Here is a 23,500-nt window from a genome sequence, read left to right as displayed (position 1 = left end):
AAGGGAAGGGGTTTGGATGCCTGAGCATAGATCTCTGGGCCATTTTAGGTGCCTCCACTTCTATTGCAGAAGAGTATTGGTATTTCGTAGTCCCCTGGCACAACTACCAGACCCATACTGCTGCCTTGGGCAACATGAGCAACAGGGTTGACCTTTGGAAGCTGGCCTCACTTTGAGCAGGGGAGTAGATGGGATAACTTCCAGAAGCCCCTTCCACCTTAAGACTGGATGGTTCTGTATCCCAGGGTGGGTATCTGAAATGGCATTTCACACTTGGAGGAGTTAGTCATTCTCCAGAAGTACCAGCCTCTCTCTCTGTTAAATGTCAAGGAAACTTGGAGTTGACATGGACTTAACTTTTAGATGGCTGAGGTTAGGATAGAGAAGTCCCACCTCTTGTGTCAACACTGAAAAGCTAATAATTTGATAGTAATTGCACAATAATGCATGATTAATGGATGGGTAATGGAAGCAGTAAGGGGAGTTTCTATGCAGCATTTTGAAACATGATCAGATCCCATGATGCTTAGTAAAAATTATATTAATTTTCTTTCCTAAGAAATTATGTATAAAAAATGAATGATGTGATAGAATAGAAAATGTACTACTCCAGGAGATAACACTTAAAACACGCTTTCTGTACACCTTTTTCAGCATCGGATTCTTTGTTTAGTTTCCATTATTATAATCGCTAGTGGTTTGGGCAATTTTCCTACGTTTCCTTTTATTTCAGGTACAAAGGAGAGGAGGGGAGGAAAAGGTGATGGTAGCAAACATTCCAGAGAGAAGAGATTAGCTCTAAAACTTTTGAATTGCACTGTTTGTTCCTTTGGCTACCGAAGGCAGGCAGCAAAGTAAGCTTTCTGACTGGGGGCCTTGGAAACCTGTAGTGCCTAGGGTGTGTTCAGCAGCAGTGCAATCTAGTCCATATTTGTTAAACAATGCTGCAGAATAAGTGCAATTTATACCACAGGCGACTTCTGTAATTATCATGCTTTAAAATGGACTATTTCATTTTCACTTGAAACTGACCTATGTATTAATGTATTACAGTAATTACATGATTTGTGGTAAAGGAAATGGGTTTGGCTCTTAGCAGAGACTGCTGGAAGCAAGCTGTACTCTTTCAAGTGCATCCATTGGTTTTAGTTTGTATAGGATGTGAGGTTTTGGCTTTTAGGAGCTGTGTTCCACTACACAGGTATCCTGCTCTACTGAAGGCACTTTTTTCCCCTGTATAGATGAAAACAAACCCACCTGTGGAGTTGAGAGCATGTCCAGGCTCCAGGAGCACATTTTGCCATCCGTAGAGACGGTAATGAGATTGTGCGCATTCTGTGTCCCAACTACATTCACACAATACACAGGATGCTGAAAACACATTGACACTGGAAATCAGAGAGCCATCTCACATTTTCACAGACAAATTTCTAATGTCTCATATGTTATTTTAAAGAACGATTAAGTAGTCACACAATGCCTGGAAAATACAACTCAGCTTTTGCCAGAAAGGAATTGTTTTGCTTAGGTTTTTTTAATTTAAATTTTAAGAAGTATGTTATGGAGGTGGAAATGTTTTCTAAGTTTCATTTTCCTCATAATAAAACAACCCAGCTGAGTAATGCTGAATTATGTGGATGAGATTTCACCCACAGGGACTTTATCATTCTGCTGATGGCTTTTGACACTGAAAATAACCAGCAGAAAGAGGCAAATTGTCCAAATGGAATCAAAATGAAATCTTTATTCAAGAAAACAGCTGCATAAAACTTGAACTCTGTCAGAATTTGGCTTGCATGATAAATATTTGCAAATGCACTCTGGATGAAGAACATGAACCACCCCATCAGCGTTTTTCAGCATTGGCCAATACACCTTTTTGATTCTGTTATTATAAATGGGGAGTGACTAAATTTAGGGTGTTACACCTGGCTCAACATAACACAGTCATTCCATGGAGGCTGAATTCCACGTAGTATGCATAATGAAACTTGGCCTATTCCTTTTCCAAGGAACCTGGTAACATTTTGAGCCTAGTGTCATCTGATATCTGATGGTAACATATGAGGGATGGGTCAAGTTCAGCAAACTCCAGAGTGAAAAATCAGTCAGTCTGAACAACAAGATTTAATTTCCTTTGACCTGTACAAGTGATACTGCTGAATTAAGGGTTAAACATATACAGAAGTCAAGCAAAGGAAAATTTAATTTCTCTGATGCTTTTGCCAATAAATAGAAGACCTGTGTTTTCAGAAAGAAAAAACACTTTTCTCTAATACTTTCCTTATTTAAAGAAAATTAGGACCAACTTACAAGGGATCCCTATGGAGCTTCTAAGCCAACTCCATGCAGAGTTAGAAATGTAGCATTTGCTCCTGCTGAAAGGAATGGCAGAACTACCACTTACGTCAGACTACTTCAAGATCCAGCTGCAGGTCACTTACCCAGTCAGTGGGAAAAGGCATAAATCTTATTTCAGGTTTGATACCTGAGTGCTCAATAAATGTCCCCTCTCTAAGTGCAAAAAGTGCAAAAATGTGTGAATATTGTTTGTGCACACACTAAGAGGGACCAAGCAATTACTGCTGCAATGGTACCTTGTGCTTGGAGTTCACCTGTACACACCAGTAAGTCACAAGGTCCATTCTGATGCTGATTTTTTTCTTTCTCTCAAGATTGTCAGGCACCTGGTTTCTCCCAGATCATCAAATGGACCCCAGCTGGTCCCTCACACGTGCTTCACACTATTACCCGCGTATGATGGACCTTTTTGTTGCTTAGTGTTAAGGTAATGACTCCAGTGCTAAACATGATTGCTACATACTGATGTGTGAAATAAGCATAGGCCTATTTTTTTCATGGGTATTTGAACTCCAGTAGTCCAAACAGACGGTGACAGAGTGGGTGGGAGGAAGACAAAGCAAGCAGTGGACTTTCTAGGATATTTAGCAGGGAGGAAGACAGTAAGCTATGTCTTTCCAGCAGCACCTCAGTGTGTCAGGTCTGGCTTTAATCAGGGCTACCAGCCATCAATTTCATGCACAATAAAACTCATGGCAGAAATGAAAAGATGTAAGGAAAGCAGATGAATAAGACAATCAACTGTATGCAACAGAAAGTCTAAACAGGCTCCTTCCTTTCAAAGGGTCGCTGCCAGCTTGCTTTTATTTATTTTGGAAATGAAATCATCATGCAAAAGGGTTTTGTCTTAATTAAAATTTCCTGTTGTTCCAAGTACAGATGTGTGGTGGGTGTGAAAGGAAATTAGTGAGTAAGCTGCGGGTAGAATCCTCTTTCCTGGTGAATCCAGGCAGTAATCAGTGATACTAAATTTCAGGAAGGTTTTAGTCAGTGAAAACAACACGATTGTTTCAAATAAACAAAGCAAGAGAAAGAAAAGAGAAAAATCCTTTTTTCTCCTATGGCATGAGTTCAAGTTAAAAATGACTATTCAACTCACATATAGCAGTACATAAATTAAGATCATTACGGTAGAGTTGTCTTAATTTAATTCTTTTTTTTTTCTTGGCAGCTAGGATTCAAGCCAGCCTTTTGCAACCAAGACCTCATTTGCAGTTTATGTAAGTAATTCCTATCTATATACATAAAGTAAGCACTCTTTTATTGTAAAATCTGATCACTGCTGAAAAACATCATGCTTCCTCATGTTAAGACTGTTTAAACACTTACTTATACCAATCCATGACAGCACATAAAGTGCCCATCCATAACTGAAAGTAATTTATTTATATTTGTCAAAAGCAAAACAGCATATATTGTCCTATTGCAATAATAAAACTACTTTAATATATAATTCCAGGAGGTACAATTTTGCCTTAAGTGATTTTTGAGTGTAAACAAATTACTTCCCATTAATCTTTTCTTTTCCACTAGATTTCGAGTCCCAGTTGTTCAATTTTCAGTGATAGTCAGCTTCTTGCTACTGGTTTTCTGGTCTGCTACATCTTTAAATTGCACTTCCAGGAGAGACTGTTTCTTTTCATGCAGATTGAACAACATTACTGGCGACAAAATGAGCAAAACATTAGGGAAATGAAAAGCAATGTTGAAGTTGCAACCCATGGCACAGATCATTAGATAATTACATCAACATTCATGATAGTGGAAATTTAGGGAACAATATTTGTAATGCCTGGCCCACTAAGTGTGTCTGTGCACACCTGTCATTTTGTAATATAAGAGACTGGCCATCATAATACTGGCCCCACACTGAATCTTTTGCATCAATTTACGTGGCATGGCTTCTAGAGCTGTCTTTTAACTCCAGGGATTATGTTGTCACAGTCAACAAAAAGCTGAACTTTGATCTGCAAATTCCAAAGAATCACAGAATTGTGAAAGCTGGAGGTGCAAAAGTACCATCATGTTGTCCGATCCTTCATTCTGCTAGAACACAATTATTATCTCTTAGAGTGCTTTATGTAGTTCAGTTCCTTATGTTTCTGAAAATCTGCATTTTTCTGCACTCTTATATGATACTTCATATTTTTCTCCTCCTTTCCACTTTCCAGTAAGAAATTGCCCTAAGCCCACTTCCAAGATGAGCTACTCCACTTTCCAGCTGTCCTGAAGAGTCTGCCTAAGCCTAAACTCTGGAGGACAACTCAAGAATGCACAACATCTTTGTGCAGAATTGACTGAAGGTCAGTGCAGTAACAGAGTGAGGACACTTTGACAGGCAATCCAGGCTCATCTCTTCCTCCAGCACAATAGTCTCCTACCACAGACATCATCCTTGTATCACAGAGAAACTCTTCCTTTTCAGGCATTTTTTGTTACTGCTCTGCCTGTATATCTCCCAGATATCATTAGAGCCCATTTCCACCATCACTATCCGCAGGTACCAGTGTGTGTCAGCAAAATGCTCCCCCACATCATTCTATGGAAACAAACTCCCCCCAGTGCACAAGCTCTGCCCTATGGCCCTGTCTAGAGTAGGAGACCATGGCAAGCATTTATGTGTTCCTCTATTAGAAAACAGAAGCAAACTGCCACACTCTTTTAAAGGGTACAGTGTGACTTACAGGACACCACTGAGATCATCATAGGTGCCTAATCTGGTTCAAAGGAGAAATTTGTGTACACCAAGACAACAACAAATGATTCAAATTGCCTGCCATGCTGGACTGACAGACACGCAGTCTCTATAATGACCTGTCTTTACAGGCAACAGAGAGCAAGAGTTAGAGTGCCACTGAGCTGGCACAAAGGTGCCTCACTCAAGTGTTGTACTCAATCCTGCTTTTTCCCTGGAAAGGAGAATAATCCTCTGACTTGACTGTACAAAGTGTGATGGTTAAGTACTTACAGGAGGTGGTTGTACGTCTCTCTTACCTATTTCTTTCCTTTCAAGGGCCACACTTAGGTTTTCATCTGTGTGGCAACCAGCATTGTAGACACAACTATACAGTTCTATTTCCTTGCTGACCATTTCCTCTAAGGAAAGGAGGAGGTGATTTTTGTCCTTACCGTGTGAGCAGCAGCAGATAAGGGAGTTCTCTGAACTGGAGTGCGCCTGTGACTGCGATTATCCCACAAGACAATTTGGCCAGAATATGTTCCACCGACGACAAGGTTTGGGTGAAAGCGGGCAAAACAGACTGACATCACAGAGGACTGGAGTAAAAGAGGTAGAGAAAAGAGGGGTTACATGATCAGTTATCTTCAATACTCTCCTTAGGGAATCATATGGTAATTAGCATTTTGTGTTTTAGGAATCACTGTATGAACTCTATTCATACTCCTTGCACACCAGTAATTCTACTAAAGCCAACAGGACACATGCAAAGAGCTGACTTTGACCCTAAAATGTGTTATTCCACTGGTCCTCAGGAAAATATACACCAAAGGGTGAGTCTAAGCATGGTGCTAAAAACCTTGAGATAATCTCTCCATGACAGTGATGGGAAAGTGCTTAATTTCATACAGAACTGAGAACTTCAAGTAACCAGATACCCGCTGGACAGAGGTTGACATCCTCGCCCATGATATCCCATCAGGAAGAGCTCTTCCCCTATTGCTCCTCTAACTTTGAGCTCTCAGGTAATGAGATGAGTCTGTGAGAGACCTACCACAGTGCACCTCAAGGTGTGCTGTCCTGAGAGCATCAGCTGACAAGCTGCATCTCATTGTTGGATCCACGACTGATTTCTCTGCTACCAAGGTGCTCTTTTAATAGCAAAGGGAACCACACTTTCCTCTATACCATCCAAACAGAACTCAGTTTTTCCTCATTTTAATGACATCTGAGTTGTCTTTGTACATTTTCTTTAGCTGGGGATGCTGAGGAACCAGACTGGTATCATGGTTGCCCTGGCTACCTGATAGAGTGCCCCACAATCCAGTATGAAGATTGGTATCTATCCCAACTACTGCTTTTCAATGTCTTTAAAATAACATACAATAGCTGAAGTCTTCAAGTGAACAATCCTCAGAACCTTCATGTGCCAACAAGCTACAGCTGAGAGCAACAAGCTGTAACTCCTTCAAGTCTTCCATTATCTTCCTAAGGAATTATTTCCCATTTTTATATAATTGGTACTGTATACTATGTCTTTGTTCTATGCAAATTGGAAAGCAAATGTTACAGCATTCATACAATTTCCTGAGAATTCACATACTAAAAAAGAGAGTTTGCAAACAAAAACAAATGTCATTTTTTAAATAGCAGTTTTAGTGATGTTTGCTAGCTCCAGAGGAAGGCTTGAACTGCTGTGGCAATTACAGTCAGAAAGTTAAATTCACTGTTAATTTTTGAATTCTTAAAAATTCATTTTCTGACTGTTTCCAGTGAGTTTTGCTAACATTTTTTTAATATTTTAATGACTGAATATTTTGAAGTATTGGTGTTCCTGTGTGGGAACACACTTTACTAAATGACAACGGGTTAACTAAATTACCAAATTTCAGTTGCATAAAAAGCATGGCAGACATTTAAGTAAACTTTGTTGAATTGGGAACATCAGAGTTGCCGAACTGAACTAGACCCAATGTCTACCTAGGTAATGGACCTGTTTCTTGCAGAAGTGGATGGAGTTGTGAAAACCTTGACACGGGCAGATGTGTTGTCTCCTTTTCTTACTGCTCCTCATTCTGATTTCTAGTGGCTAGAGACTGATTTGAACTTACCAGAGACTTGAAATCCCTTCTGATAGGGCTAGAATTAATTATGCTAATTCCTGATGTCTATAACTAGATTAATAAGAATAAAGCAAAATATGAAGTTTGAATACTTTTTACTGGCTGCCTGATATCTATTGTTTAAAGCCAGATTAAATGCTAAATTAACTTAATAGACATATTTATAGCACACAGCAGTATATTTAGTACTGTTTTTTTGACCTAGTAAGATCATCAAGACAACGAAAAAAGCTGTAATTGCCTTTTTGATTCCCCAGTCTCTCTAGATTCTTGTGGCCCTTCACTTGACATCTATGATACCCTCACTTGTTGACTAAAGCTTTTTGATATATTTCTCTGATGTTAGTCTAGCATCTAATGATTAGATGATTAGTGTACAAAAATGCCTACTTTAGTCCATATCTATCTAAGCACTTTAGCATAGTAATTACACTATGGTCAGTCGCAGCAACAAGAGGTAGCTTCCAAACACCATTTCCAAAGGACCTAGCTTTACAGAAAAGAAAACCCACCTGTAAGGAACAAGATGTGGGTACTGCTAAGAGCAGTTTAAAACTCAGCTACACTGCAGCTGCCATCCAGTTCCACAGATGCCCCCCACATTATAATTAAAACGCCCTTACAGCACATGTTCTACATTTTATCTCTTTGTTTAATGGCTTCGTGAGTTGTTTTAATCAACCCCTATCATTCCTTATAGCTAAGCTGACAGATATTCTTACATGAAGTGAAATAGCCAGATGATTTTAAAATAGTACAGCTCCACCACTGTGTACACCCCACAGCAGCTACAAGGCTCCACATGTATTTTAAGAAACCCCAATTCAAACAGTCATTCCACAACAAAGTTCTCAGTTTGTCCCAAACAAACCTGGAAGACTCTGAAGCAGGGCAAAGAAGCCAAGTGGACAGTGTATTTTTAAACATTCTGTTTTCATGGTTAACATGTTTTTGAATCAGAATACCAGAATACAGTTGAATGGTCAGGATATAAACTGCTAAAGGGTGTTTTTCATAAAGTTCAAAAATAACCTACAGACGTGACACGGAGTTAAGCCCTCTACACTGCTTCTAGTTTTACATATTGCTCCAAAGTAGCTTGCAGTCTTCAAATGTGAAATGTTCACATCCTTTTAATTATTTCAGTATTATTTTTCTATAAAAGAAAAACTTCTGTCAAATATTAGAATTTAACTATTTAAGGAGTCCACTCCATACCACTTAGTATAGTGATTATTTTCTTAAAATTAATGGCAGTTCTCAGATGAGTAAGGGCTGTAAGATCAAGCCCATTCATTTAACAGCTTTAAAAGCATTCATTTCTTAGCCATAATGGGAGAGAGCAGCAGACAGGTCTCCAGTCTGTCTGAACAGCTCTGTGCTCAAGGAGAGCTTCAGAAACCATTCCCCATAAGCTTCTTCTGCCTCCAGGCTGCCTCTTGTTTGCCCATTCAAGTAGTCTTGCTCCTCTATAAGAGAGTCTTGCTACTGACTTCAAAGGAGGAGGATCCAGCACATGGTGAGGTTTTTAAAATAACAGCATATCCCCTGTTGCACTTCTGCCACACCTTTCTAGGGAAATCTCACAGCGCTTTCCAATAACAATGGTAAAGCTTCACAGTTTTTCAGTTAGGGATATTTTATGCACTGTTGCTGCTTAGTTACCTTTTGTAGAGGGCAGAAGCAGCTAGTTCCATAGTATATGGCAACAGCACATAAATAAGAAGGCAATTCCAAGGGATTTTAGTGTCCACAGTATAAAAGCAGCATTTGGAATAGGAGATTCCCAGCATTATTTTTTATGGGTGCCACAGAGCATCTATATCTTTCAGCTGGTGGGACCCAGAAGAAATGGACACACCCCAGTATCTGGTCATCTGCATTTCTCTGAATTGCGCTGTGCAGTGAATAATTTCATTATTTACTTTAGCTTAATACTCAGGTATTTTCTCCCTCTATGCAAATACAGCCTACTGGATTTTGCTTTCTCTGTCTTTTTTTAGCTTTCTCAGTGGCCTTACTAAAGGCTTCTTCTGGTACTTCTGGCTTTGCAATCTTCCACCCAGATGTTCTACTCCTAGTGGAGCCACCACACTAGTGCTGCTGCCTCATCCCCTGTGCATGCTCTGCCTCTCTGTGGAGACGAGCAGTTCTTCAATGGCCAGGGGAGCCAGCCTGAGTTAGTTCCAGGTGGGAGCACTGCCCAGGGCGTAAGGGGAGAGCTCAAACTGATAAACCTGGGGGTTTTGCCTGGAAAACAGGCAATCCTGCTTCCTGAATAATAAAATTTCTGCTCCCAGTTGCTACAAGAACCTCACTGAACACATAATTAAGATACAAAACATGAAATGTCTGTGTTCTTTGTCACAGCAAAGAGAGGGCTGGCATCAGAAACAGAAATGTTGCCTAGCCCTTGGAGAGGTCTGCAGTCAGGGGCACAAAGGAAGTACCCCTGGTCCCCTGCCTTGTTGGGGTCGGGTTGTCTCAGCCTGTGAGGAGCAGCACTGTGGAACCGCCTCTGCTTCCCCCCTCCTTCCCTCCTCCCTCCCCACTGATGCACTGATCCAAACAGGCCCTGAGCCCTCTTCAAGTGGCTGGCAAAGCTGGTTTTTATTTTAGAAGCTTAATACGGCCCAGATTTGGATTAATAGTGGCGTATCCCTTCAACCACAGGTACACGTGCTCGGAACAGACAGTCATTTAGCTTCTCTTTACTGAGAAGCCTAACCTCAGTACCCACATCTGATGTGTGTAGGCCCTGGAGACTCAGCTGTCTCTGCTCATGTCCATACATTAGGATGGCACTCTGCCCAGCCACCAGTTGAACAAGTTCACAAAGACCTGGGTGCTAAACAATAATGACTCTCAACAGGCTTCTGCCTTCAGCCAGACCTCTTCTGCAGGAAACCGCTCCCAGAGCCAGAGCTGCCATACTGGTGCCATATGCCTACGCTTGACACCAGATGGATCTCAAAACAATACTTTGTCAGTGGGAAGAAGCAATCTGAGGAGTTCACAGGCATTTCTAGGCTCCAGAACACCAGGTTATATTGCAGCAGGCACTCAGGAGACTCCTGGGTGTATTTTCTGGCTGAGCAAATGCATGTGAAAAAGCACTGCTGTCAGTGATATGCTGCTCTGGGTCAGTCTGACACAAACAACAGTGGACAATAAAATCAACTGCAGCTGAGATGAAGGGACAGATCCTTTTCCATGCTTGAGGGAATTGGCTTAGAGGGACTGAGAGCAGAGGGACAAAGCTGTGGTACTGCTGCTTAGCTATAACCATGAAAAAGTGCCAAACTCATAGTCCTTCATCCATAGGAACTGAAGAACAGTGACTGGACCTCTGATGCCTGCTCTTCTAAGGAATAAATAAATAAAGGCCAAAAGTACACATGCAATTTACTTATAAACTTTTGTTTTCACTCCTGCTCATCAAAAGCAGTATTTAAAGAGTTTAAGCACTAATAGTCCCTCTGAGAGCTGCCCAACCTCCTTCTGGCCAAGCCATCAGGAGATCATTTCATTCTTGCATTGCTACACACGCTTATATCTGCCCCCAGAACAGATATGGATGATATACTTCAACTGCAAACGTGGATTAAAATCATCATCTAGAAATAAGACAGCAACTGAATTACTAAATAAAGCCCTTTTCCCCTGCCAGGTCATGGACTGAGAATCATCATGGAAAGTAGCGGTATCAGATCTGACACTGGTTTGTTCAGTTCAGTGCCCTGTAGCATCCTTTTGCACCACAAAAGGTGCAAGATATCTTGAAAGAGAGAATTTTAGGGTGACTTTGCTTTGGCTACTGAGATACCTGGATTTGTACACTGAAATAGAGGCTGTGTTCCTTCCAAGAGTCTTGCTTTTTTTTAGTACCAGCTATTGTGAATCTGGATATTTTTGTGTTTCATATAAATGTCTAAGTATAATTAATAGTAACAAGAAAACAGCAGAGAGTATAGCAACAGAATTACAGCTGGTTTTGAAATTAAATTTGAAAAGAAACTTAAAACATGATTTATGTGTACCAAAACCTTTACCCAACCTTTACCTCTTAATTCTAAAAGTTCTAAATGCCAAAACTACTGCTTCCCTCCAACTGTCTTCCTATTAAACTACAAAATAATATCTGAAAGATTTTGTGCTAGAGATTATTTGTGGTAAGATACAAAATTTGTCTTTACTAAAAATAAAATAAAAAGGGTTGACATCTTTCACATATTAAAAAAAATAAATAAACCCAAACAAACACTTCTTCAAACCAAATGTCAGAATCCTGTTTAATTAAAAAAAGGAAGTTTATACTTGGTTATGGTGTGTGTTGACATCTTTCCCTTTGATTTACAAGAGTATGGACGCGAAAGAACAGATTGCTTTATTCAAGAGAAAGAAAGGAGGGAGGGGGCCCAGTGTGACAGGAAAGAGTGTAGGCTGTATTAACTTCAGTGCTTGTTAAAACATGAAGGATTAATGGTAGAAAGGGAGGGAAGAATTGTGAATGTCTCCAGTTTAGGATCTTCAAAAATGTTTTGGGATTCTAAGAATGTCTCACCAGACCACATGAAAGCTGCACAGAGAGACTCAGCCACACGACTGCTCTAAATCCAAAGCTGGTATTGCTCCACTTATACCATCAAACCAATGGAGCTGAAATGTAGCCACAAATTAAATTTATTTTTATTGAAAAAGTACTAAGTCCTTAAAAAGAAGGAAAAGAGTATGTCAGGAAACGCAGCTCTCTCTTAGCCAAGTTTACAGGGTAGGTAACTCTGAAATTTAACCTCAGTGCTGACATCTGAGTATTGCAGTAGAATCAGAGTGCTCTGCCCAAGTCTGCAGAAAGGCAATATCCAGCCTCATGAGTTTCATCTTTGTAACTGCAGGTTCAGCCCATGTAGCTACAAGAGTAAAATAATTAGGAAAAAAAAGTCCACAGGCTGCCTTGTCAAAAGGGAATCTATGCTTCAGCCCTTTTGGAAAGTGCTAATATTATTAATTTGGTGGTGTCATGGTGACTCAGAAAAGCAGTAAAACTGCTTGCTGTATTGCAAAAGCAGATAATTTATCCATAACTGCAACAGCCAATCAATTAGGTAACCCTAAATTACTATACATACACACAAGCCTGAGAATACAGTCTTTGATGAGTATCACACTTGCTTTGTTACTGACGATGAGATGATTAAAGCCTGGAGAAATAAGGAGCAATTTCAAAACAATGTCAAAATCGAGTTTTCTTTCCACCAAACTACTTACATGCTAAGTATACAAATATCTGTTTTCTCTGATTAGGACCTGTCTCCTTATCAAATTGCAGGGTCAAACCCTTAACGTCCCTGTGCCTGCCTGATGCAGAAGCAAGCACTGCCTTGGTTTGTCTGTTTTACTTAGGCCATGATACTCTAACAGTTATACATGAGCACTCTTAATTGTTTTGATTAAATTACTGACAAGCCTGAAGTGATGGGTCTGCATCACCCTTTCAGACCTGGAGCCTGAGGGCATGTGTCTGTGTGGGTGGTGCACAGAGACCTTCTGTCATCCCTGCTCATACCACAGGCTGATCAGAATCTGGAGCATATGGTAAGTGTCAGCTTGAGCACGGCATTCTGGCACTCTGCTTGCATGCAGCAGGGCCCAATGGTTTCAGCACAGTATTAGCCAAAGGCTTCTGGACCAGAGCTGCTATACATGCAGCCAGCTCAGGACATGGGTCATGGTGTTACTGCCTGCCACCACCATTAACTATAGCTGCAAGTTCTTTGGGACAGAGACTACATTGTTATGATAGGTTTGTAACAAAAGTCTTACTCTGTCTGGTGAAGGCCTCTAGAATTGAAGAAATAATAGCATTATCTGAAAAATTTACTTGGTGCTGTGGTCAGAAATGCCTTTAAGCAGGAAGCATTTTTTTTTTTTTTTTTGAGTACTGCAAATGAAATATAGATCTAGAGAAGCACAGACTAAAAACATCACATAAACCAAAGCCCTGTCTAAGTGTTGCAGTTAGGCAACTCCAGGCAAAAGCACCTATGAAGGTGAAGCCCCTTCTATCAAGCAAATATCTGGGAAACCTGGCTGTGAGGGACAAATCCAGGAATTTTGGTGACTCCTCTTGAATTACTTCTGCATATTCTCTGATACTATCTGATATAAAACACAAGTGCAGTCTTGACAGCTCAGCCCCATGGTCATAAAGTGCCCCAGCCACTGATCTAAGGACTTAAGCTTCTCGTTGCTGCCCATTTCTTCTCCAGGCAGAATCTCCTTTCTGCTGGAAGCAACACCAGGCCTCAGGAGCGAGGCTTAAGAGTCCCTATCCAGGGGGGTTCCCATCTAGCACTATGCAGAAGCAGAAGAAATCCCCCAGAGATTGAGGTATGGGTTAGGCTGGAGTCTTGGTGTCTGGGACTTTTCTCCTCACAGAGAAAGCACGACAGATGACCACTTCATGGCAAGTGATGGAAATATCGGAGCAAAATTTTAGAGAGCCCACAGAGATAGCAAATTCCAGATTTGGAGAACAGAAATAGAAACATGAGTTGTGCTGTGGTGGTGGCTTGGTGGCTTTCTATGACATCAGTTCCTCAAACCAATGCATTTGATCAACCAAACTATGTGAAGCCACAGATGAATTAGAAGCCATTACAGATGCTGCAAGAACAATTATCTACAACTCAGTCTGTCAAGTTAGTTGTAGTAGTTGCAGCTGCTTGTAAGGGAGTCACAGATAAATGTCAAGTGTAGCACTTGGTCCAAACCCTCACAATAAACACACATGCCATGAGAACCCAGGCACAGTCAGAAGATCAACATACCGAACCAAGAACATTTTAAAGCCCCACATGAGGAAATAACTTACTTAAGTCTAACTTTTCTCAGAAGTCCAATAACTTAAATGTAGTTAATTCTTCTAAGTTCCCAAATATTTCAATGACTCAAAAGCCTGCTCAAAGCCAAACAAATTGGTAAGTGCTTTCCTAAATAAGCAATTTTTTGATTCAGGCCTTCTGAATGCAAATGACCTTCTTTCTGGGAGGGAAGAAGGATGCCCTGATGTTCATCTGGTCCTGGGAAGACTCTGTAGACTTAGAGACAGTCAAGCAGCTGAGGTCACTTGAGAAGAGGAGGCTGAGGGATGACCTCATGCAGTTACAACTTCCTCGTGAGGGGAAGAGGAGGGACAGGCACTGATCTCTAGTCTGTGGTGACCAGTGACAAGACCAGAGGAAACGGCCTGAAGTTGTGTCAGGGGAGGTTTAGGTTGGATACTAGGAAAAGGTTCTTCACCCAGAGGGTGGTTGGGCACTGGAACAAGCTCCCCAGGGAAGTGGTCACAGCACCAAGCCTGACAGAATTCAAGAAGCATTTGGATGATACTCTTGGGCATATGGTGTGACTCTTGGGGATGGTCCTGTGCAGGGCCAGGAGTTGGACTTGATGATCCTTGTGGATCCCTTCCAACTAGGTATATTTTGTGATTCTGTGATTCTGTGACTTTCGCATAATGTCTGGGACAGGGAAGGGAAAAGGAGTATGAAGTGCCAGAGGCAGACTCATTGAATTGCCAACGTTGGAAGGCACATCTAGAGATTGCCTAGTCCAACCCCTTGCTCAGAGCAGTATCAGCTGGAGTATATTGTTCATGACTGTGTGTTTTGACTGTCTTCATGGGTGGAGATCCCATTACCAGCTCAAGTTGAGATTCTCATCAACTAACACCCCCAAGTCTTTCTCCTCAGGGCTGCTCTCAATCCATTCTCAGTCCAGGCTGTATTTGTCCTTGTCTCTACCCAGGTGCAGGATCTTGCACTTGGCCTTGTTGAACTTCATGAGGTGCTCAGAGACTCACCTCTCAAACATGTAAAGGTCCCTCTGGATTGTATCCCTTTGCTCCAGTGTGCCGACCAAACCACACAGCTTGGTGTTGGTGAACATGCTGAGGGGGCATTCAATCCCATTGTCCATGTTGCCAGCAAAGGTGTTAAAAAGTGCTGGTCCCAACACTGACCCCTGAGGAGCACCCCTTGTCACTGGTCTCCACTTGGACATTGAGCTGTTTACTTCAACACTTTGAGTGTGGCCATGCAGCCAATTCCTTATCCACTGAGTGGTCCATCTGTCTAATCTATGCCTCCCCAATTTAGTTGTGCAGGACAGTTTTAAATGCTTTGCACAAATCCAGGTAGATGTCAGTCATCTGAAGAATAATAGGCTGTTAGATTCACCCAACTCCATCACTTTCAACCATGTACCTTTTATAAGTAGTAGCACTACATAATTGGAAATAATTGATAATTAATTAAGCATTGCACATAGATGTGGCGATTGAGAGACTGAGAGGCACAAATAAACAGCTGTCTAGTGGAAACACAGAAGATACCACAGGCAAATCTGTATTTAAGAATGAGGGTGGGAACATGAGTTGCTTTGGCACTGTTCATGTCTCCTACAGTAAACTACTGTACAGATTCTAATATGAGTAGTCTGACTCTGCACCCATAGAGCATTAGGAAGCGGCTAAGATCACACAGGAATAAATGACTACTTCCCATTATAGACAATTTTTAGTCCTCCTTTCTCCAAACAAACCTTAGTTTCCTGAAATTTCACATCCCACTTTTGTCACCTGCAAGGTTCTGTTGTTTGGTTTCTATTATTTTTTTCCATGGGTAGCCTTCTAGAGGAGGAAGGAATGAGATAAGCATTTTTGCAGTCTCAGGGTCAAAACCTTAATAAGTCAGCATAGTTATGACATCTTACATTTGCTGACTCCTGGAGCATCAGAGGGCCACATCTTTCTCAAAAACCAGGACCCCTGGGTCATCCACTCTCACCAGTGATGGGACATTTTATAATGTATCATTATCCTGCCAGGAAGAATGGATTTAACCCAAAGAACTCATGTCAAACAGCAGTTTTGCACAACTTCAGTCCAAATTTGGCTTAGTCTATTTATTTACAGGTGTAAACATGAGACAGCAAATGTTAAGCATATTCTTCTCTCCATGAAATGACTGGTGATCCTGTATGTGTTCATGAACAATATGGAGCTGAAGTGGAATCAATATGCATCTTAGCTACAAAAATACTAAATGGTGTTATAAGAGCAATCAAAATGAATTAATCACAGATCTCTGGCACATTTTTTTGTAGATAAGAGATAATGAAAATGCTCTGATTTCTCCAATACAATATATTTTTAAAAGCATATTGCTTCTTGCGTGTAGAACATTTGCTTGTCATCTTGTGCTAAAATAAATGTACTTTATCTTTTCTTTCTCTCTGGCCCACAGGAAATGTCTTCCAAGGATAATAACAGTATCTCAGCCATGTGGCACGTGCTTCTGCCTTCCCTTTGTGGGAAGCTGGGAGCGTTAATCATCCTTATATCAATGTTGTCCATATACAAAAGTTTTTTTCAGGGAAGTACTTGTCAGTCATCCAGCCATGGGGGCAGAGGGTGGAAAACTGTTGATTTTAGACCTAAGGCAGAGGAAAGTTGTATCCTGGGCCTGTAATGATGGATTCCTTGGTTTCTGAGGCTTTTACGGCACTTTAGAAGAGTAACTGTTTTATATTTTGTGCCAGGTAACACAGAAAGAGGCTTCACTCCTCACATAGAGCTCCCACAGAGACAAAAATCATGAGGTGAAATAATTTTCTTGAATTTGGACCAAATGTACTCTTCATTGCAAGTAGCTTGTGCTGAGAACAGTTACATAACCCAAACAGAAAAGTCATGCCCATGGCTGTTTATCCATCATTTGCAGTGCAGCTAGGGAATTGCATGGTATTTTACATCCTTTATGGAAAAAAAATCTGTGGAAGGATCTCAGTGACTTATTGATCTCACATCTGATCCTGCATTTTTTGTTCACCCAAAACCCTTTTAGCACTGGGAGTTTCAGATATACAAGAAAAACTATAAAACGTAATGTTCACATCAACAAAGGAAAGTTGGGAGGTTTTTTTCCCTTCCTTCCTCCCTTTTTCTTAAAATATTTTACACTAGGTCATGTTGAAATGTAATCAAATCAACAACTACTAAACTGTAAAATGCCCTCAGGAACAATTGCAGGATTTGGTGATTTTTTTTTTCTCTGCGATTTTGGGATAGTGTGACAAATCTGCATTTTTTTATCAACAGAGTTTTTCAAAATTCTGAGTTGAATGAATAATGTCATGTGTTTGTAAGTATCAATAATCTAAGCCATCTGCAAAGGAATGGTTTTCCAAAGGCATCTCTTTCAGGACACTGTGGATTTTGTCACTGCTTGAGGTTTTGGCAAACCATCAATATCTCTATAATTTTCTCTTATGAAATATGGTTTTTGACTGAGATCTTTTTTTTTCCTTAGCTAGCTAAAGTTTAAAAATACTGCATGTCTAACTTGGCAAATTCAAAGGTTAGGTTTTCTCCAAATTGCATATTAGATGCCTATAATTCAGAAAGGTATAATGCAAGTTATCAGTGAAAAAAAGAAACTTGGGGAAAAAAAGAATGCTCACCATATCAAATGGCCAACATATTCTTTACATTTGGTCTGAAAGGAAGACTACAGAACTGGGAAGAGAAACACCATCTTTAAGTACAGATTTGTTACAAATCACTATTTTAACACTTGTGAAAAGCACAATGCTATTGCTAGTAGTGACAGCATATCATTTAAGTATATGACAGTCTGCCCCCTCCAAAAGAGACTTAGAAGTGGGAACCGCCTAAAATTTTCTATCCAAGACAAGCAAATTTATCATTTCCTAATTCATAATTGAAATCTCAGTTTCCAATGAGGAAGATGATCTCTGTTAAGCATTGCTCTAAGCAAAGGAGCATTCTGTTGCTAGGCTTTGTATGTATAAAAACAGTCCCCAAGTAATTCAAAGTGCTAATTACTAATTTTGTCATTTCACAGACTGATGGGATATGGCACATAATTATTTTGTTATAAGATACACATTGGCTTTGATGGGTGTGTCACTCCTCAGGGTTCTGTACAAGCCGTCATGAAAAAAGCGGCTTTGCTAAGGGTTTGGAAAGATACAGCTAAAGCCCAAGGGAAAGCATATAACTTTGTGAATCCAATTGACACTCCTTTACACTAAATAAGAATCCTTATTTGCTCCCTGACCTTGCCTGGAAGAAGGTTTCCTTCTCCCACTTTTGTTATGAAAATATAATGATTTGAGTTTTGTGGAAATAAGTCAGTTTTAAGAGATTTTAGGACTGAAAGGTGAAGGGCTATGTGGAAAACACGACATGCTTTGTTTTGAGCTGCAGATGCTGGTAGATTCCATGCTAACAGCTGTTGCATTTCAGCAGTAAAGAAAGACTGGTGATCTCAGGACTGGCTAGGACACTGTGGCACACAAGCCAGAATTTACATTTTCATGTTTTCAGTGCCTTTTCTGTCCTAATGTCTCTGAGTTCAGTGGTATACAGAAAACAGGAGACTGTCTTCTGTATATGTGGTCCTCTCTGTCCCCCTCTATAAATCTGCTGCATGCAGGTCTCTCCTCTCACCTAAGACACCAAAAACTATTTTTCAAGTACTACTACATTTATTCTTTGGATGTGTGGGTGTAACTTCTGCTGACTCACACACAGTCTCCCCACAAGTACTGGAGCATTAATCTTAGGCCAAATGATAGTTATTTTTAATCACCAAATGGTAGAAGTGGTGTAGACTCCAATGGGAGGAGCAAAAAAAGACAACTGGTATCAGTTGAGAACAGGAGGAAGAACCTAAAACAAAAGATTAAGAGACAAGACATGGGCTCTTGTTTACTGAAATCTTTATGGCACAAACTGTGCTCTGCATTTCTAAAGATCTCCCTACTAAGGATGCACGTCAAGAAACAAAACAGAAATGAAAACAAAACAGCCCCTTTATCTTTAAAGAAGCCCTACTTGATTGGATTTACAACATTTTGGTATGTGTTACAAAAGTCTGCAACAAATTTGGGACTCTGGGTGCCCAAGTATTTCCAGTATGACAGCTGCTTCAGTATCTTCACAAGTAGACATTTGGTGGTCCATTTACCAGAGAACTACTACAAAAATGGGCAGAATCTGATTCATATTTAGAATCATAGGGTCACAGGGAAATTCAGGTTGGAAAAAATTCTCTTTCAAAGAAGGGTTTTGTGGTTTTTTGGGAAAATTTGCAGTCAGCTTAGCACCACATGTCTTCTCTGAGATTTACAGACTGACCACAGGTGCCCCCTCTCACTAGAAACTGAGGAATTAGACAAGTCAGCTCTGGGACTGGACATGCTGCTGGTTCTTGGGAACAATTTTTCTTAGGAAATTCTGTGAAGCTTAGAGGGAGTTTAGGGTCAGTCATTTCTTTTATGTCTCTGCAGAGCTGAGTCCTTGCTTGAAACTTAGATAGCAGCAACAAGGTGAGGAAGTTTTTCTGGAAAAGCACTATAATAATTATCAGTGAAAATTGTCTTTATTTTTTAAGTATTCCAACCATACTTTCCGGACAATTAAACTTCTTGAGGGACTGAGCTCTAGTCTGGCTTCCACAGAGGAGGAAACTCAAGGACAAGAGGAAAAGGAGGATATTAGTCATTCATGCTGTTACCTCAGCCTGTTCGGCACACAAGTCTCATGGATTTGGGCGCTCGGCACCTTTAGAAGGCAGGCTGCTGGAGCAAAAAGCACATCTGAATTTATGTTGATTTTGAAAGAGCAGAAAACAACAAAGGAACCAAATAAGGAAAAAAATAAGGCAACTCTGTCCAATATCAACCACTAAATATAGCCTTTCACTTACCTCAATGCATCTAATTCTATGATATGCATTTATGACTCCATCCATTTAGTTGAAAAGGGAAAGACCACACCAGGATAAGCAATGAAGAGTGGTCAAACACATAACTTAATGGCAGTGTACAGAAGCCACTACAAAAAAGCTAGGGGAGAATGAAACATTTTGTGGTGCGGCAGAGTGGCTGATTTTTGTACCCCATCCACCAATATTTTCCAAGCATGGACAGCTTTTCTTGAAATTAAAATAGAAAACACAAGTCCCATATCCCACAAAAAACCTGACAGTTTAGTAAAGAGATGGAACCAACCAAGTAAATCTGATTGCATGGCATTTTAGGAAAAGGACAGAAATAACTGCAGCTATTAAAAGTGATATACTGCTGAAATATTTTTGTGATTATGCTGAAAGTCGACTCCTTGAAAGAACTCTTCAATAGTTACTGCTTCCTCAAATAAAAGCTAGTTCACATGTGCACTCCTTCTTTTAAAATACACTGAATGGAGTTGCTTCTAAGTGTCAGATTTGTACTTCTCACTGCCCTTTTGAGACACTTGAAAAAGACACAGCTGAGAGAAAGAGGAAGTTAGTAGATCAGGAAATAATCCATAATAAATCAAAAGACAGTTAATGTAGTCCTTTTTTTGTTTCTGTTATCATTAGGTTGGGTGTAGTAAAGCAGAATTCATCAAACTTTCCAAAGACAATGCAGAGTCCTCCAAATCAGACAGTAACATTCACTTTGGTTTATTTGCATGAAACTAATATCTTTAGCATCTTCCTCCACCCCTCCTCTCCTGAAATGACGGATGTTTGAAGCTGAGATCCAGATACCTCAACCAACTTTAATAACCCCTCTTTAGTTCCAGAAGAAAGGAAATGGCTTGTAATATCATAAAGTCCCTGAGAGACACAGATTATTTCTTCTCCTTGTGACTTCTGTCTCTGCAGATGAGCTCTAACCCAAAAGCTATGGGACCTGATAGAAGAACAGTGCTGTACCCATGCTAACAGGCTCTGCTGAAAGAAAGGGTGTAATAGCTCAGACTTCAATTAGACAATTTATTGCATACTCTCTGAGTTCTTATTTGCCTCACTCAACCAGATATGTTGGTGGAAAGTTTCATGTACTTCTTCAGGTCACTCTGGCTTGGAAAGCTTAGATCAGACTACTGTGAAACAGAAACACCATCATGGGCAAAGATGATGAGTAGTAACAATAATCCTCATAATTAATGGGTAACGTAGATTTTTATTTGTATGTTCAGTGAAAAAACACATTATAGACAGATAAGTGTTTTCTGAAAAAGAGAGTAATACTGAGAAATGTGGTTGTTGCTACACTATCAATCAATAGTATGAGAATGTTCACATACAAGGCCAGCCCTGTGGATTGCATAAATCAATATAGGATTGAGCTCATGTTGAGTCATATAATCAATAACCTTGCAATACTATTTTCATTTTTGTCATTCCCACCTAAAAGCAGACTAACAGTAGTTGAGAGTAGTGTGAACCACTTTTTAAAATTTTCCCAATCAAACCGAGGGAGAGTCAATGTGATTTCCATTTTGTTGCTGGAATTCATTCCCTCTCTGGATACTGCCAAACCAACCCAACTAGGAATGACTCATCTGCAGGGTCTCATAAAGTACTTCTGAAAGGCTTGTGTTTTGCCTTTGGAATGCAATGGATTACACCAATAGTTTGTGATGCTCCAGTGTGGGGGAAGAGGACATCCCTGACTCTTCCCTACAGAAATATTCCCAGTCTGCACTCTGCAGTATTAACTGCATGCTCAATTTATTCCCCACTACCTTAGAAAAGCACTGAGCATTCATTCCTTTGGTAAAAATCACCCTCCCACTCTGATTTTGCTTCTGAGACAACATTTTTTTGCTTGCATAGGAAAACAAGTTAACAAATTGCCCAGTCCCTCACTCTTCCTTGTTTTCCTATTTCTAATCTTGTGGTAAAGAGATGTATGATGAGCTGTAGAGCAAAAAATCTGGGACTCACATCTAAAATACCATTAGCACATAATGCAAAAATACAAAACCCCAAAAAAGGGCAAAAATAAAACATGTAGAAGAAAAAAATATTCCATAGGAGGTGAGAGTAGAAGCCAGTAGGAGTGTTTTATTTAGAAAGGATCTGATAGATCACATGGCAGTTCACATGAATAAACGAGTAAACGTGTCCACTTGGCTGATAGTCATTTTTCCTTTAACTAAACATTTTTCCATTAACTGAAATTGAACCCAGTATTTGTAGCACAACATATTGTAGAGCTATGAAATTTGCTACCACCTAAATTATATTAATGAGCCAACAATCTAATATGACTTTAAATTGGGTAAGAATTTTGTATTTACAGAATACACCACCCCTTACATTTAAGGACTGAAATCAAATGTTTTGCTATTGGAGTTAGAAAAAACATCATTGCCAGTAGATTTTTGCATTATCTGTCATGGCTGATAGACAACTTTAGTTGAAGTCCCTGGGTTCTGGCAGCTTTCAGCAAAGGCCCTTGGAAAGCCTGTTCTGATTATGACAATTTCAATGATCCTATGTAAGATTACAAAAAGTCACAGAAAGACATAAAGAAAATTAAGAAATTCTGTAGTAATCATCTCACTTACATCTGTATAATACACCAGGGGAGACAGAAAAACGTTGAGGTTCCTAGCTTTAAGAATTTACCAAATGTGCACAAGAGGTATCTGAAGTCATACCTCCAGTCAGCTCCTTAGCTGTTGAGAGATGTTTCACATATCTATATCTCTATTGATGGAATTGGAACTCCTGATGTCAAATTTCTTAGAAGTTTCTTAGAAATGGCTTCATAAACCTATTTATTGATTTGGCTTCTCAGAAGCAGCTTGCAAGAGCTCCTTGAAAGTCACTTCTGAAATAAGTTTCTATTTGCTTGTGTCTTGTTCTGTGAGCCCAAAAATCAAAAGGCAAGAGGTATATTAGCATCATGTAGGATTTATGGAGATGTCTTTTTTATAGAAAGTCTTTGGAAAGGAAAATAGAGGCTTATTGGGAAAGTACACACAAAGTACTGTGTTCATTGTATCTGGGCAACCTAGCTATAATGATAAGGTGTGTGTTCATCTCTAGCTGTTGAGCTGGACTGTTATAAGATCATGTATTGTGGAACAAAAATTAGGCGTCTCTCTCAGAAAACCTAGAGAAATGACCAAATCAGGACTGAATAAGGGAATGTTTCTCTAGCAAAATGGTAATATAAATGATATGGGGCTGACTAATAATACAGTTGGTTTCCACTAACAGAAAACCATTATGATCTACAGAACTGAAATCCAGACTCTGAGCTAAGATACTATTTTTTTCTTATTTTCCATCTGAGTCAGTTAGAACAAAACCTGTGTTCAAGAGACCAAGTTGCTTGCTTTTTGTTTCCCCATTTAATCACGTGAGGGTATCCCTGTCTGATCTGAAGATACGCAGAAGATATTTCACGTCAAAAGCCCCATAATGGTGGTTCAAACAAAGTTCCCACTCGTAATGGGTTTTAA

General features: G+C 40.0%; 1 protein-coding gene across 17 annotated transcripts in view; it reads right to left on the bottom strand.

Moving 5' to 3' along the window:
* The window catches only part of DYNC1I1 (dynein cytoplasmic 1 intermediate chain 1), a 186,766-nt gene that overhangs the window by 42,284 nt on the left and 120,982 nt on the right, over positions 1-23,500 (bottom strand). For all 17 annotated transcript variants that reach the window (XM_017817660.1, XM_017817658.1, XM_017817659.1 and 14 more), the window contains 2 exons: positions 5,491-5,637; positions 1,258-1,371 (listed from right to left, as the gene is read on the bottom strand). In XM_017817660.1, coding sequence (XP_017673149.1) covers positions 1,258-1,371; positions 5,491-5,637 — 261 coding nt within the window. The remainder of the gene's footprint in view (positions 1-1,257; positions 1,372-5,490; positions 5,638-23,500) is intronic.

Source organism: Lepidothrix coronata, unplaced genomic scaffold (genome assembly GCF_001604755.1).
Source record: "Lepidothrix coronata isolate B3197 unplaced genomic scaffold, Lepidothrix_coronata-1.0 Scaffold62, whole genome shotgun sequence".
In the NCBI taxonomy this organism is placed as follows: Eukaryota; Metazoa; Chordata; class Aves; order Passeriformes; family Pipridae; genus Lepidothrix; species Lepidothrix coronata.
The sequence above is the reverse complement of the archived record's forward strand: the minus strand, read 5'-3'. Positions and strand labels throughout refer to the sequence as shown.